At 39.0% G+C, this 17,302-nt stretch overlaps 1 protein-coding gene across 1 annotated transcript; it reads left to right on the top strand.

Moving 5' to 3' along the window:
* Window positions 1-12,495: 12,495 nt before the first annotated feature.
* LOC143601843 (17.8 kDa class I heat shock protein-like) lies at window positions 12,496-13,019 on the top strand. The gene has a single exon (XM_077079139.1). It carries the CDS (start codon window positions 12,531-12,533, stop codon window positions 13,002-13,004), a length of 474 nt encoding a protein of 157 aa, XP_076935254.1. The 5' UTR covers window positions 12,496-12,530; the 3' UTR covers window positions 13,005-13,019.
* Window positions 13,020-17,302: the final 4,283 nt, after the last annotated feature.

The following is a 17,302-nucleotide window of genomic DNA, read 5'->3' as shown; positions in this document are numbered from 1 at the left end:
TGTAATTGGTTAAATGTGTATTGAACAATATTTGTTATTTTTAGGCTTTAATTTAGGTAATTGGCTAATAACCTAATTATTGCTGAGCTTTATAAAAACTAGTGGGTTTAAAAAAGGTTTGTGGGGTTAATTGTAAATTGTTTAAAAGCTATTGTATAATTTTTTTAATATATATATATTTATATGTATAATAATTTCGAAAATTAAGATACCTACCGGAATAGACCCTATAAGGGAACACCCTCCCCCTCCCCCCCCCCCCCCTCCCCCCCCCACACACACACTTAAAACATATCCTTCTAAGATTTATTTACATATTGTAACTAAAATTAGCTCGATCCATTCATAATAACTAACAATCTAATTCTCACATAGATCCTATCACACTATGGTACTACATGACATCACAAATAATGTGAAATGTCAAGCAATATGTATAACATTTTTTGTGTAAATATATGTCAAAAATGATTGATTGTTTTATGCTAAAAATATAGTTGGAATGCCTTCAACATAAAAAAATGACTTTTTCAAATCTAATGCTACTATTATTATTCAATCCTCTTTTGTTAAAATAAATGTTAAACTCTACAGTAATTAATCTTTTAATCTCATATTCTACATGGTAACCAACTAACTACCCCATCAAAGTGGTAACTATTAATATCCGATAATCTATAAATTTGTTTTAGATGGTATTTTGTTTTGAATATAATTGGGCGAGTATAAAATTGGCTGGCCGGCAATCCCGATGTCATCACTGTTTCTTTAGTACTTGCTAGAAACAAGAGTAAATTATAATTTTAGTCCTCATGGTTATATCTAAATGATTATTTACATCTAAAAGTTTCAATTGTTTAACAAATTGACCCAACAAGGTTTTCACTTGAACAATTTTGTTTTAATTTCAAGAGTAAGCCAGAATTTTGAGTAAATTACATATTTCACCCTGCAGTTAAATTCAGATGACAGATTATGTCTTAAGGTTTCAATATAAACATATTGGTCCAAAGAGGTTTCACTTAAACAATCTTGTTTAGATTTCAAGTGCATCCCAAAATAAGAGTAAATTACAAATTTTGTCCTACAATTATATCCAAACGACATATTATGTCTAAAGGTTTCGATATACAAATTGGTATAAAAAGGTTTCACTTTGAACAATCTTGTTTAGATAATTACAAGATAATTTCTATTAATTGACGATCGTTGTATCACCACAACAACAAAACTCTTTGGCTTAATACACGATGTGACGAAAACCTGAGTGGGTTAGGGATTCGAACTGATAACCTCGCAAGGGCTAGCTCAAATCATTCAGCCATAACCCATTAAAAGTGATACAAGTTTTATATCTGTTCCCGAGAGGCGTAGGATAAGAGGGACCGGGGGCGTCCCTGGTCACCATCGTTTTTTCGCTTCATAGTGTAAATTTTAGCGATGATTTCGTCCGAAATTTTTTATAGGTATTGAGTCCGGTCAACCCTATGACTTAGCCCAATTTTCATCCGCTTATAGACAGCTTAATTTCTAAAAAAACTAAACACTTCAAATTTATTTTCATAACAATGTAACAATATTGAATTTGAGTGAGTTTGTATGTAGAAAAAACTTGGAAGTACTACAGAAACTTAGGTTTTCTTTAAACTACGACTTTCATTAATAAAACATATCCTAATACACAAAATACAGCAACAAACAATTTCAATAACAATTTCCAACCATCCCACTCTATGTTCAAACTGGTGGCCTTTATTATTTATTATCCATAAGAAACTTAGTTAATAGTAAAATTCCATGACATCATGTACACAAAATCAAACTTCTACTTTGAACTCAAAATCTAAAATTTATAAACATTGAACAAATTATCTGGGTATCTTGTAATCAAACCCAAAATTCATTACACAATATCAATTTGACTCTATATTAAGACATGAAATTGCGATATTTTGGATTTTGGGTGTGATATATAGTTTTATGAATTTTGGTAGGGATGCTTATTATTTTTGGTTTTTGACTTTGTTAGTATAATCTTGCGTAAGTGCGGGGACCTAGTTGTCGTACTTACAAACCTAGGGGGTTATTGAGTTAGTTTTCCTCCTATTCTTGTCTAACAAGTAATTGTATGGTTATATATAGGGGTTATTTGTAATCAAGTAATCACAACAACAACAACAACAACTTTATTAATCAATACAATAAAGGTTTAGACTTGAATCTTATTGTCTTCAATTGGCATCAGAGCCTAAATATCGATCAAGAAGTTCCGGAGGCGCAAGGCATCTCCGATCGAAGGTGAGTCCGGCGAGGAAGGCAATCACATCTGGTTGCAAGACCTCTGCGACGGGTTCTAAGATTGATCGAGTATCAAGAGCTACGGTTAAGGTTCTGTACCGGCGGCGAGGATTACCGATCAAGAAAGTCCGGCAAGCTTGCAACGGGTGTTAATCAGTGATCGGAAATCAAGAAGCAGGCCGTGAAGAACCGATTCCGGAGACTTACCTGAACGGCGTTTGTATTCTCATCGACTGCTAAAGGTGTTCTGGGTCAGGTCTTGGTCGTCAAATTTTCGTGACGTGTGCATCAAGACCCAAGAAGCAGCAGAAACTTTAATTTATTCAATTAATCTTCAAGGTTTGTGGGTGGCTTTGTGTGCACCGACGAACAGGAAGGGAAGTTGTTTTGGAGTTTTGGGATATTATATTTGCTAAAGGGGTTCTTGAAGCATTCCAGAGAAGTTTTGGAATATTAGAATTGTTCAATTTCTCAAAGGTTTCTTGTCGAAGGGTTCTTTTATTGTTTCAAGGGTTATTTAAATTAATTCAAATACACCCCACGTGGCATAAAGAATTTTTGAAAGCACTCAATATTAGAAGGTTCCCAGGAGTTAAGCTAGTCGATCAGATTTGTTCGTTTTGAAACTCTTCACGGGTTCAACAATATTGAGTCTAGACTTGAATTGAATTCTAACAAACAAGAAGAAAAGATGGGCGATCAACCAAATAATCAAGTTGGAGGGCCATGTAATCAAGTCGGTTTTCCTAAAGAACCGAGTTCTCTCTCGAATCAGTTTCCGATTCTTACGTCCACCAATTACACGATTTGGACGGTAAAAATCAAGGCTATCTTCAAAGTTCAAGGGTTGTTAGAGGCTATCGAACCAAGAACGGGAACGGTGGTTGACCCGAAGATAGATGGGTTGGCGATTGTGTATCTTTATCAAGGCATGCCGGATGCTTTGGTGATGCAAGTGGCTCACCTTTCCACCGCTAAAGAGATATGGGATGCACTTAAGACTCGTTTCGTTGGGGTTGATAGGGTTCAGGAAGCACGGATCGTGTCTCTTCAACATGAGTTCGATGTACTCAAGATGAAAGAAACGGATACGATTGATGACTTCTCGACCAAGATAAGCCAAATAGCTTCCAAAGCAAGCAATCTTGGAGAACCGTTTGAAGAAAAGACCCTTGTGAGAAAGCTTTTGAAGTCCGTTCCAAGAAAGAGGTATATAGCGATTGTTGCTACCATTGAACAGTTTGCCGATATAAAGACCATGACGTTCCATGAAGCCGTTGGACGGCTAAAAGCGTTTGAGGAACGATCTGGAGATGAAGACAAACCAGTGTCCAGTAAGCAAGAACAACTCCTATATACATATGAAGAATGGAAAATTAAAAGCAATCAAGAAAGGCGTCATGGGAAAGGCAAGATTGGAACTGAATCAAGTCAAAAGAACAAGGGAAAGGGTAAGGTTGTGGATCGGGAAAAGAAAGAACCCCGAGTTAAGAAGGATCGGTCAAAGATTAAATGTTATCGGTGTGATGAACTAGGACACTTTGCCACGTCATGTCCTAACCGAGACAAGGAGATGAACGATCAAAGTAACCTCGCTCAAGATGGCGGACCGGTTCTAAACATGATGACGGTAGCTCGGAGTAAGGAAGATGTCGTTTTTCTAAAAGAAGGATGGGTTGATCCAAAGCAATATGCGTCAACCCCATGTGATAAAAAGACATGGATTCTTGATAACGGGGCGAGAAACCACATGACGGGAAATCCGGAATGGTTTTCTAACATCGATCGTAACAAGACCGGTAAAGTAAGTTTCGGTGATGGTTCGTGTGTTGAAATCAAAGGTCGAGGCACGATAGTAGTAGAAGGTCAAAGGGGAGAACAACGAGCATTGAGTGATGTTTATTTTATTCCATCTCTCAAAAATAATATTGTAAGTCTCGGGCAATTAGATGAAGGAGGATGCAAGATCGAGATTCAAGATGGTATCTTATCGATATTCGAACAAGATGGAAGGCTTCTTATCAAGGTACCGCGTTCCTTCAACCGGGTTTATAAAATTAATTTAAAGGTTTTTTCTCCGGTTTGCTTACAAGTCAATTTGCATAATGCTGCATGGATATGGCATGCTCGATTGGGGCATTTGAATTTCGATGCCCTTCGGGGTCTCTCGAAACTCGCGGATGGAGTGCCAAGAATCGAACACCCGATGCAAATTTGTGATGCATGTATGCTAGGCAAACAAACAAGATCAGATATCCCAAAAGAATCTAATTATCATGCAAAGGTATCGCTCGAGCTCGTTTATGCCGATGTTTGTGGCGCGATTACTCCCGAGACACATGGTGACAACCGATAATTTTTGCTTGTTGTTGACGATTACACCCGCTATATGTGGGTTTTCACGATAAAGACGAAAGACCAAGTTGCGGGCTTACTCATAGATTTCGTGAAAATGGTGGAAAACGAAACGGGCAAGAAACTCAAAACCATACGCACCGACAATGAGGGTGAGTTTACATCCCATGTGTTGGAAGATTACTTTTCAAGTATAGGTGTGGCACATCAGTTTACGGCCCCGTACACCCCACATCAAAATGGGGTGGTTGAAAGAAGAAACCGAACCATACTTGGTACGACTCGAAGTTTGTTAAAGGCGATGTCACTACCACAAGATCTATGGGGAGAAGCGGTTCATCACTTGGTTTATTTACTAAACCGGTCACCTATAAAATCGTTGGAGAATTCGACTCTGTACGAGCGTTTTAAAGGAAGAAAACCGAACCTTTCACACGTTAAAGTGTTCGGATGCACGGGGTATGTAAAAGTCCTTGGTACCGGTCAAAAGAAATTAGACGACCGAAGCATTGTGATGATTCACTTAGGTACTCAACCTGGAACAAAATCCTACCGTATGTTTGATCCGATAAAAAGGCGAGTACATGTTGCGCGGGATGTCAAGTTTGACGAGTGTAAAAGGTACGCGTGGGCTGATCTTGACAAACAAGAGGGCGAAAAGGGTCCTGAATGGACCAAGTTTATTGTCAGGTGCGACATTGAACCCGAACCGGTGCAAGTGACATCCGGGTTTGACACCGGGTCCGTAGACCGTCATGATACCTGTGAGTTGGTTCGTCTCAGAAACGGAAGTGAGTCATCAAGTTCAGAAGGTGGCAGCCCACCTGTAAGCCCGGCTAGGCCCAACATTGGGCTAAACGAAGAACCGTTACAAGTTATTCAGCCGCGTCGAACTACTCGAAAGACGGTTTTGCCCAAGAAATTTAGCGACTTTCTGGTTGAAGGTATACCGACACCCGCCGAGCAAGACCCGACAACCGACGAGGTAAATCTCCTATTATTATTCGATGATGAGCCGGTTAATTTTCGAGAATCGAATAATGAAAAACATTGGAGAAAAGCAATGGAAGCGGAGATCGAGTCGATTGAAAGAAATAAGACATGGCGGTTAGTCGAAGCACCACCCAAAGTAAAACCGATAGGTTTAAAGTGGGTCTATAAAATCAAAAGAGATGAAGCCGGGAAAATAACCAAGTACAAGGCCCGACTCGAGCTAAGGGGTATGTTCAGAAATATGGGATCGATTTCTAAGAGGTGTTCACACCGGTGGCGAGAATCGAAACCGTTCGACTTTTACTCGCGTTAGCAGCAAATCGAGGTTGGGAAGTTCATCACTTGGATGTAAAATCCGCGTTTCTTCATGGTGATTTAAAGAAGAGGTGTATGTGTTTCAACCGGATGGGTTCGATAAGAAAGGTGAAGAAAGAAAAGTGTACAAGTTGGCTAAAGCGTTATACGGTTTACGCCAAGCTCCAAGGGCGTGGAATACTAAACTAGACGGGTTGCTAAAAGAACTCGGTTTCACTCGATGTAAACAAGAACAAGCGGTTTACAAAAGGTGTTCCGGTCAAAGGCTACTACTCGTTGGAGTTTACGTTGATGATTTGATAGTCACAGGTACAAGTGTGCAAGAAATTGCAAATTTCAAAAGACAAATGGAGTCAAGGTTCGAGATGAGTGACCTCGGGTTGTTGCATTACTATCTCGGGATCGAAGTGAAGCAAATTGATCGTGGGATAACGTTAAGGCAAAGCGGTTATGCAATGAAGATCCTAAAAGAAACAAGTCTTTGGGAGTGCAACTCGACTCAATTTCCTATGGAACCGGGCTTAAAGTTGTCTAAAGAAGATGAGAATCCGAAGGTAGATCCGACCGGTTATAGAAAGATAATCGGAAGCTTGCGGTATTTAACTCATATGAGACCTGATTTGAGCTACTCGGTTGGTTATGCAAGTCGGTTCATGCAATCACCAACTCAAGCTCATGCTCAAGCAGTTAAATATATTCTCCGATATCTAAGAGGTACACTAGACTTTGGTATTACTTACTCGAGAGGCGGAAACAGTATGTTGCACGGGTATAGTGATAGTAGTCATGCGGTGGATATGGATGATGGTCGGAGCACCTCAGGTTTGATTTTCTACTATGGTACATCACCAATATCATGGGTTTCTCAGAAACAAGGAACGGTGGCGTTATCATCATGTGAGACTGAATTTATGACAGCTACATCAGCAACATGTCAAGCCTTATGGCTTCGGGGTTTGTTGTCAGAGATGACCAGAGAAAAGGAAGAAATCGTGACGTTGAATGTGGATAATTCATCGGCTATTGCCTTGATGAAGAACCCGGTTTTTCACGGGAGAAGCAAGCACATCAACACACGGTACTATTTCATTCGGGAGTGCACCGAGAGAGAACAAATCAAAGTGGAGCATGTCAGTGGAGATTTACAAAGAGCAGACATCCTTACAAAAGCGTTGCCACGGTTGAAGTTTAACGAGATGCGAAGCTTCATCGGTGTCACAAGATTAGGGGGGTGATTGTTAGTGTAATCTTGCGTAAGTGCGGGGACCTAGTTGTCGTACTTACAAACTTAGGGGGTTATTGAGTTAGTTTTCCTCCTATTCTTGTCTAACAAGTAATTGTATGGTTATATATAGGGGTTATTTGTAATCAAGTAATCACAACAACAACAACAACTTATTAATCAATACAATAAAGGTTTAGACTTGAATCTTATTGTCTTCAGACTTCAATTCAACTATGGGGCTAGATTTTGATGTTCAACATGTTTATAGTTTTGACTCTCGTGTTTTAAATCTTGAATGCGATGACGGTGACTTGCCTCGCTCTCCACATTGTAATCTTGGTTTATATTGCAGAGATTCAATTGGTTTTGAACCAATAATCACCACAACAAAATCTTCGTGGTGGCCTAATTATTGAACTGGATAGATTTTTTGGTCACAATCTTTGTGGTGACCTATTGTTCGTCACTAGAGTTTGTTACCATTCCAACGTAGTGAACAAAAACTAAAAGATGACCATATTTGTTTTAAATTAAAAGAAATTGTTTACTTTCGTCATTTCGCGTCATGTAGTTCTAAACTTCGTGGTGATTGACTTGTGAAATAGTGACCAAAATTACGGTCGCTAATTTTCCTTTAAAAAATTTATTGCAACTTAAAAAATAGTAGGGAAGGTGTATAGAAGTATCGATGGGGTTAGTGGGCGAGAGGTCGATTAATCTTGATGACATAAGTTTGATACTCGTACTGGAGTGGTTACATTTGAGGTCAAAACCAAACATATTATTTATAGAGAATATCAAGAGAAAAACCAATTCTCCATTTATATCAATGTTTTAAAAACCGGTATTTTATTTGTATCGGATTGGGCTAAAAATGATACAACCGGTTGAATCGGGTTATACTGGAAGGTTCAACCGGTTAAATAGTCTACTTTATAATTTTATATAAATGTAACTTCAATCCAAAAATAACCAAAAAATAAATGATTCCATAACAAAAATAATCCAAAAGTTAATCCATATTAAAAAAATAATGCAAAACCACTCAGTTTTTTAAATAATAGTCCTAAAGTTTATACGTTTAAATGTTAATCATTAGGTTAAAAGTTATTTTGAAAAAAATGTGGGCCGCGAATATAAAATTTTTTTGGACACAAAACCGGTTTGCCGATAAAAACCGGTATTTTAGACAAAAACCGGCGGTACGATGTTCTAGCAAACCGGCCAAAAATATCAGACTTAAAATACCGGCCTGCTGTGCGAAATCTGGTTTAACCGGTTCAACCGGCCGGTTTGAACCGGTTTTTAACACACTGATTTATATAGTTTGTGATGTCTTCTAGAAATGTACCTAATGAGTTACTTTCATCATTTCATGAGTATTTAACCGCATGTAAAGTTTGACTTGAGTTCATTGGAGATTTGGAGTAACGTCTATTCTTGTAAGTCTTCAAATATTAACGAGTGCTAACTCATTTGTTTATAGTAGAAATTGGTACAAATCTTTTATAGTAGAAATTGGTGCTAACGTGTTTTGTAAAAATGAAGAGTTTTTTTTTTTTTTTTTCTCTTCATGTTGGACGTGAAGTATAAAACAATGAATCACATTTTAAACTTTTAATCAATATAAAATCTTATTTTAATCTAACTTATATGTTTAAATTCTTTTTAACACTAATAGAAAACCGAGCATTCGTGACCGCCTTTTCGGTCGCAAAAACACACATCAACTGCCATGTGCAACCATTTCTTGACCAGTGTTATTTTGCAACCGGATGTTGTGACTACTACCGTCGTCGCACATTTTGTGACTATTTTTACAACATGTTTTAAACTAACCTATATCTTAGATCATATTTAAGGATAACACTACTCTAAAACTAGGCATTCGTCATCATCTTTTCAGTCACAAAAAAGTGGCAACTGGCAAGTGCCTTGTTGCGACCGTTTAGCAACTTAAATAATGAACAAAAGGATTGCTTTTATATTTGCAATGAAGGTTGCTACCGCTACTGCTGTCGCATATCCTACTACTACTAAACAGCCACTTGTTTTGAGACTGTTTTGCGGCTATTGCTTTTCACGACCGCCAACCTTTAAGAACAATTAGCGACTGACTCTTTGCGACCATATTTTTGTCACAACATAGTTGCAAAAGTTCTTCTTAATTTTTTTTATAATATTATTAATTTATATAATATTGTTTTTATATTTACAAATACTTTTAAAATCACATAAACACTATTCAAACACAATTAAAAAATTAACTATGTTTTTTCTAATACATTTTACGTGACTAGTTGTAAATTCCGTGACCGTTACTGCAATTTTGCCACAAATATTGTTTGGTCGCATAGGTTGCAATGGTTTTGTCTACGTGTCTTTTAGGTCACTAATTTTGAACATTTTGCGACGGGTCTTGCCTGGTCACTGATTTAGCAATATTGATTACAGTCGCAAAACAGTTGCAAAATTTGCGACCATTTTCATTATTAGCAATTATCCAGTTTTCTAGTGGTGTAATGTGTGCATACACTAACAATACAAACTATTTACACAAATGCAAGCTTTAAGTTTGTCTAATTTGCTGTTTTTTTATGAAAAATAGAAGCGTTTAGCTTGAAATTCAAGGCTTATTCTCCCCCATTAATATGGAAAAACTCAAATGATGGATCCAAATATTTAGCTATAGATGGGCGTGGCCTTAATGGAAAATTCATTACAGTCGTTCACCAATCACCATATATTAATGGTTTTTGAAATCTTATATTTTAACGTAATGAATTATGATGGAGCAAGTAAAATACATACATACTATGTTACCAAAATACTTTTAGATGTTTTTAACCAAATAAAAAAAAACATGTCTAGTAAAAATATATATGATCAGTATTATTAAATACTTAGTCACGCTATTTTCTTTTCTTTTTGTTTTTTAAAAAATTTCAAATAGCATATAGTATTTAATGTTTATAAAAAGTAAGAGAAAAAGATAATCCGGTGTTAAGACCATAAGTAGTCAGAAAGCCCGTGTTCCAGGCATTATGCGTCATGTGACGTCCAGTCAGAGTTATGGCTTTTTGCAAAAACATGGTGTAGTCATAAAGTCCGTGCACCAGACATTATGCGTCACGTGGCGCCCAGTCACTATTAATTTTATCTGTTTTTTTTAAATAATAATTCATTTAAATAATTAAATATAAAATTGTATCTATATCTTCCTTTTTAACCCACCCACCCACCCACCCAAATATTTTTCTGCCATTCTTTACACCTTCAACCTCAACCCTACACTAATTCTAATTCTTGAAAATGAGCCTCGTAAACCCCTCATATTTGTTCTACGGATCCCCCGTAATGACCCGTTCCCCAACCCTCTTCAACCCCTCATCTTTGATTTCAAGTCGTACATGTTGGAGCCATTCCGGTTAGAGATCCGGTCAAAATTCATGAATTTATGTTAGAAAAAGCTAATTTGATGAATCAAGCCTTGAAAAATGAGCCACTTCTCGCGTTATATACAAAATGCCGGAAAAAAAAGAAATATCCAAAACACCGGGGGGGGGGGGGGGTGCCCCCGGCGTTATAGGGCAAAACGCCGGGACTACGCATGGTCTAATACAGATGAACATTTGTTAATGACATTTGGTTAATAAATTAAATAGCTATACCCATGACCTAATGGTATTGTGTTCATCCTTTTAAAATAGAGATGGTGAACAAATACAACGCTGCTAGTGGGATTTTAGGTGAAAACGAAAATCTGTTGTTAAAATAAATAAATGAATAACTAAAACAAGTAGATTTTTGTATTTGTTTCAATGTTCTTGTATGTTTGCGAAATAGGAGATTTTGAATTTATTAAATAAAGAATTCGGAGAACATAAATACATAATTCCCAACATATAATTTAAAGCCATAAGGCCCATAAAATGTCTGTTTAATGCGTTTTAGTAGCCCATTGCTTTATGGGTTAGCTCCCAACCCGATAATTAACCAGCACCACAATAATGCCTGTGCCCTGAGGCCTGAGCTCTAAAGGTGAAAAAAAAGGTCTGAACTCAAAACGGGGCTCGAAAAAATGCTCGGCATCGGTTTTTAAATACTCGAACCAGTGTCCAATCATACCCGCTGGGTACGAATAGTGTATGCATTTCAGTACCAAAACATGTACATAAACCAGACCCGATTTGTACCCGGTAATACTAAAAAACCGGAACCAGTTCCATACCCGAAACTGGGTTTTTCCAAAACCCCGAAATTGGGTTTTTCGAACACCCGATCTATACCCGACAAATGCCTGAAAAATATCCGAAAGTGCAACGAAATAGGGTATTCAAATACCCGATTTTAGAATACCCGGTTCAATAGACCTGAACCCGATACATAGGGTATGGTTTTTAGAGACAATACTTGGACCAAATCTGAACCTGGGTATTGCTAATAACCGATTTTCCAAAACCTAGTCATACTCAAACCCGGTCTTATACCCAAAACCGGATATTTGAAAAACCCAATTTATGCACCTCATCAATTTAGGCCCAAACGGTTCAGAAATTTGTTTGTGCTTTACGTCTTTTTAATACGGTTATTCACTTATTCGCCACAAGTAGGATTATTTATTATCAAGTTGTATTTTACTAAACCTTCATAAAGAAAAACGAGATTGACCAATTTCCACTGTTCAATAATTTTACTTTTGTATTGTTATCAATGCATATTTAAGTTTAGAATCTAATTTGCATTTTATTAATTCAAACCATGATATATAAACGAAACAATTTATACCGGTAAATTTACTTTAGTTATCAATGACAATCTCACTCTTTCGAAGAATAACTCCATCTATCCTAACTTATATTTTAAAATCTTCTAAAGAGCAGTATGAATTAGCTAAACATCAGCCATCTATTTACTAGGAGCCGGTGTGAATTTGAGAAAAGAGATTGAATTATGAAATTCTGTATACCAACCAATACCTTTCAAAATGCAATGAATGTCCAATACTATTTACATTTATATTTTCTTATTCTATAAAATAATATTTACAATGCTTGTGTACAAGAATTAAAAAGTCAATAGTTACAATAATTACGTTTACAACTCTAGAAGATACACAACATAAATAAACAGAAAGAAGTGTAAAAGTGTAGGTAAGCATATATCCTCAACACTAGGGGCCCACAAAAGTGCCCGAAACATCTTATGATCTCTCTCCATAAACCTAGAACCATCTTCCTCACCTATATATAACATACCCACCCATGCTCACTTCATCAACAAATTCTGATTCAGTTTAAGATACATTTACATTTATCAATCAATCTTGTTTTCAAAAACAATCATGTCGATCATTCCAAGCTTCTTTGGTGGTCGTCGAACCAACGTCTTTGATCCTTTCTCTTTGGACACGTGGGATCCCTTCTTCAACACCTCCATTTCCGACATCATTCCTTCTTCCGCCCGCGAAACCTCGGCTTTCGCAAACGCACAGATTGACTGGAAGGAGACACCAGAAGCTCATGTGTTCAAGGCTGATCTTCCAGGGTTGAAGAAAGAGGAGGTGAAGGTGGAGTTGGAAGAGGATAGAGTATTGAAGATAAGTGGAGAGAGGAGCAAGGAGAAAGAGGAGAAGAACGACAAGTGGCACCGTGTGGAGAGGAGCTCCGGCAAATTCCTCAGGAGGTTCAGGTTGCCGGAGAATGCGAAGGTTGAAGAGGTGAAAGCGAAGATGGAGAATGGAGTGCTGACTGTGACTGTGCCTAAGCATGAAATCAAGAAGCCGGAGGTCAAGGCCATTGACATCTCAGCTAACTAGTGAACTTAATTATCTTGCTTTTGGATAATATGAAAAATTAATGTGTGTGTGAGAGTGTGCAAACGAACGTATGTGTGTTGAAGAACTGTATTTTGAGCAGATGTAACATGTTTTTAAAGTAATAAAAGTTGTGTGTCCATTTACCTTTTACTAGATTTTGCCCCGGTGCTTAATTTTGAATGCATATTTTGGTTGATACGGTTTTGTTTTAGCCTTAGATATGTAAAAATTAGATGTGCATATGTAAGCTATTTATATGTATTTAGCTAACTTGCAAAATGGCATTCAAAAAACAACCATTTTAGGTGGTAGTTGCAGCATGCCTTTTTCCTCTGTATTGCTGTTTTAAAAGTCGGCTACATTTTGAAGGCATTGGTATAACTCTTTTTTACCAGCTAAACCATAATAAAATAAAAAGGGTTAGAACTCCCGTTCTCCCAAGTAATCTGTTTGTGCAATGATCTCGATTTCATCCACCCAAACATATTGATCTTGATATCTTTCAAAATGACATCCTTCGGAAGACACCTATTATTAAAGATCTTTGCACTCCTCTTTCAAATGGAGGTATATATAATTGCAGTTAGATCCCCTTACCCAACATGGAATTGGAATGTGTCCCTGAAGAAGCTCATCAAACAGCTCGAACCCGGTCAAGTCCCAACCCGACAACCACAGCACAAAGACACATCCTTCCAAACCTCTTTAGCCCAAGCACGGTCAAGGAAGACATGTAAGGTGTACAAGCTAAGTTTCTTCGAATGGTTGCTGGTGGTGTGTACTTGGTTTCACTCACACCTGCATATTTTCCAATTACGGTTTCAAAATGTGTAATCTTGGTATAATGTATTGTCTTTGGTTTGCATACATGTATCTTCAAAGCTTAGTCCTCTTTTAGTTCCTCTTTTGTGTGACTGCTTTCATAATTTTGAGTGTCTCTGCCTCTCTGGTGGTGGTGGTGTGGTAGTCGGTTGCGAGACGAAAAAATTGTTTCTGGTCAACAAACGCATGCTTTGCGCATTGCCGAAAGTCTCGCTTACACTATTCGAAACAACAAAAGACCTTCATTTGCAAGGTGTTTGATATGGGCAAAATTATATATAATTATTAGAAATATTTCCTACACTTTTGTGTAACCTTAATATTGTTTTTATTAAATAATACTCTTAGTTGGTTCATATTTAGTTTTTATTGGTTCTAAGAGACAATGAGCTAAATTAAAGTATTTTTACTAAACTTAAACCAAGTACTAAATACTAATTATAATAACAATGTAAACTAAGGTTTACAAAATGTCAGTAATTCATGCTTTCAAGTAATTAAATTAAAGTATAAAAAGAAAATAATAATCATAAGTTACGATATAAAGAAAAAAACTAGAAAAGAAAGAAGCCTAGAGTTAAAGTAATTGAATTAATATGGTTTATTTATTTTTCTTATCTGATTGGACTTTTAGATGCATGGAGCTAACATGGATTACTCTTGGGCTAATAACCTCTGTGGGCCGAAGAAATTAAACGAGACACATGCAAAATTCAGTAGGATTATTTCTTAGAGAATATTAATATAAAAAAAGAATAAGGAGCCGTGGAATTGAGAGTTGAATTGGAAAAAACAAACGTAAACGGGGTCCACCCTTGTTGGAACTTGGACGGCGGTTGTTCAACAAAAGCAAGCACGCAGTGAAGAGGTAGGTCCCAGCAGAGCCCAGTTGGACCCGCAAGACTCACCTTGAAGAGGGACGTCTGCGCAGAAACCAACTGGATCCGCAGGACCCACTATGCTCAGAGACGTGACGTCCCTACGCGCAGTACGCAAGCTGTTCCAGCAGGAAATGCCTCCCAATGGTGAAGGACTCTGCCTGTTCCCGCAGCTGCGGATACAAGCCATCAGGGAAGGCCACCCGCGCAGCAAGGCTACACGCACAAGGCACTTAGCTCTCACTCAGTGTCACCTGAAGGAATGAGCAAAGCCGGGAACAATCCTGCACAAAGGCGGGAGGGGGAATACTCCCGCCCAAAAGCCAGTCCGTACGATACGGGAAGATCTTCTGTACTGTACCTGACGAGGTATGGGCAAAAGATCTGACTAAAGATACGACAGCTTATTGACAACAGTATGGCGAGCAGCATGCTCCTGTACTGTATGTCACTATTAGCCGCTGCCTACTCACCAACTCCTGTCATACCACGTGCATAGCCGGCAGTTGGTGGAAAAGGAATAGTACACAGTAGGCCTGGTCACTATCAGCCGCTGCCTACCCACCAACTACCAGCAGGGCACGTGCGTAGGCCACAGTTGGTAGAACAGGAATACTATTCAGCAGGCCACACCTCCTTGGAAACCTACCTTCGGCTATAAATACCACAAATGGTATGATCATCATATCTTATCATATTATCATCATATTATACCTGATATCTGCTCTAGCAATCTCTTAATATACATTTATATTTAAAGAGCAATCTAGTCTGATTCTCACGCCGGAGGGTGGTCACAAGGAGGAACCCCCCCTTCTCAGTGACAAGCTCACGGTGTCTGTTTTGCAGGTTATCAGAAGAACCATCTTTGCCGGGTCTAACCCCTCGTGGGAAACATCTATCTAACCCCCAGGTTACCCGTAATCTGCCCGGGGTCAGGTTAGTGTTTCTTCATTGGCGCCATCCGTGCATAAAAGCTAGAACTTCATTTCAGTTTTTTCAAACTTTTGGAAAGATGGTTAAAGAAACTCCGGTAACCACAACCCCAGTTACTGGGGGGAATACCGGCTACACAGTCTTTACAAACACTACCCCGGTTACCCAAGCCGGGGCAAGTGAAGTAAATTTTACGAACACTACCCCAGTTACCCAAGCTGGGGCAAGTGCAGTAAATAATCGCTCACTGGGATTCACCGATACCCAGTTAGAGAAACGAACAAGACTCCCCCGCCAAACACTCGATGAAGTTAAGGCATGGGCGGAGGCACGTCAGAAGGAATTCCAAGCTGAGTTGGACGAACGCTTGCGTTCCGTCCAACAGGCTGACGAATTCGAAGAATACTTGGACGATGACTCGGAGGAATCCGACACCGACGCGAACCCTCGCCATAGGGCAAAAGGGAAGCGTAAGGAAACGGACTCCCAACCGAGAAGGCGTTTTGGAGAAGCCTTCAAACCAAAAAACCCAGGTGGAAGCCCACGTGACTTCTCCAAAACATTTAGACCAACTGTTGCAAATGCGGGAACGTCCAAATTTGCAAGGGACATTGCGGAAGCAATTGCCCCAAAAAGTGCCAAACAAATGTCCAACATAGGCACATATGATGGTATATCTGACCCAGATGATCATTTGAACAGATTCATAGCGGGGGCAACCGTCAGCAATTGGACGGAACCTACGTGGTGTTACATGTTCCAAATGACGCTTGTTGGGCCAGCTAGAGCGTGGTTCGATCGTCTACCGGTCAACCACATCTACGACTGGGTAGACTTCCAGCAGAAGTTTAGCCAACACTTCAGCCAACAACGAAAGTATACCGAGGAGCAATGGACAATCCTCAAATGCATTCGAGAGGAAGATGAATCTTTGCTAGACTTCATCACTCGCTTCAACTCAAAGAAGCTTAGTCTGGGTAATATCAGCGAAGATCTTGTTCGCGCTGCTTTCATCCAGGGCGCGAACGACCCAGAGCTCATCCGCACCTTAACGGGTAAAGATGGCATGCCATCCACATGGGATGCCATCATGACAGCAGCTAAACGCTTTGCGGAAACGGAGAAGCAACTGGGTAGAGATCTCCCACAGAGCACAAACCTCTACACCCAGAAGACAAGAGAAGACAACGTCCTTACCGCCCGACTAAACAAAAAGCGGAAACTTGGCATTTGGCAGTCAAGGGTAAACTTTGACACCTCATCCGGCTTGTAACATCGGTTAGGCGGAAGGGATAACGTACGGTCGAACCAGAACTCCAGATGGACACCACTCACCAAAAGCGTCACCGAGATATTCGCCACTGAGGAGCTCCCATGGCCAAAGCCTCCAATAATCCAACATCGTCACAATGCTGATCGGAGCAAATACTGTGACTTTCACAGGACAAAAGGCCACAACACTGAAGAATGCATAGACGTAAAGGACATGGTCGAAGCATTTGTCAGAGATGGGACGCTCGCGCACCTCGTGGCGCAATGAACGCTGAGCAGGCTGATGCGTGTAGAACCCCAGCTGGGGAAAACACGAATAAAATTGCAGCTTCAATGTTGGAGACTACATACTGCGCAAACAACGAGATCCCGAACCAGGTGCATATCGGC

The sequence above is a fragment of the Bidens hawaiensis genome, unplaced genomic scaffold, assembly GCF_021521415.1.
Source record: "Bidens hawaiensis isolate Kalapana, Puna unplaced genomic scaffold, B.hawaiensis_p1.1 tig00057229_1, whole genome shotgun sequence".
In the NCBI taxonomy this organism is placed as follows: domain Eukaryota; kingdom Viridiplantae; phylum Streptophyta; class Magnoliopsida; order Asterales; family Asteraceae; genus Bidens; species Bidens hawaiensis.
Note: the sequence above shows the minus strand (reverse complement) of the source record. Positions and strands in the feature narration are given on the sequence as shown.

Coding starts and splice junctions, on each gene's coding strand:
- LOC143601843 (XM_077079139.1), top strand. CDS start 12,531: ATGTCGATCATTCCAAGCTTCTTTGGTGGTCGTCGAACCAACGTCTTT.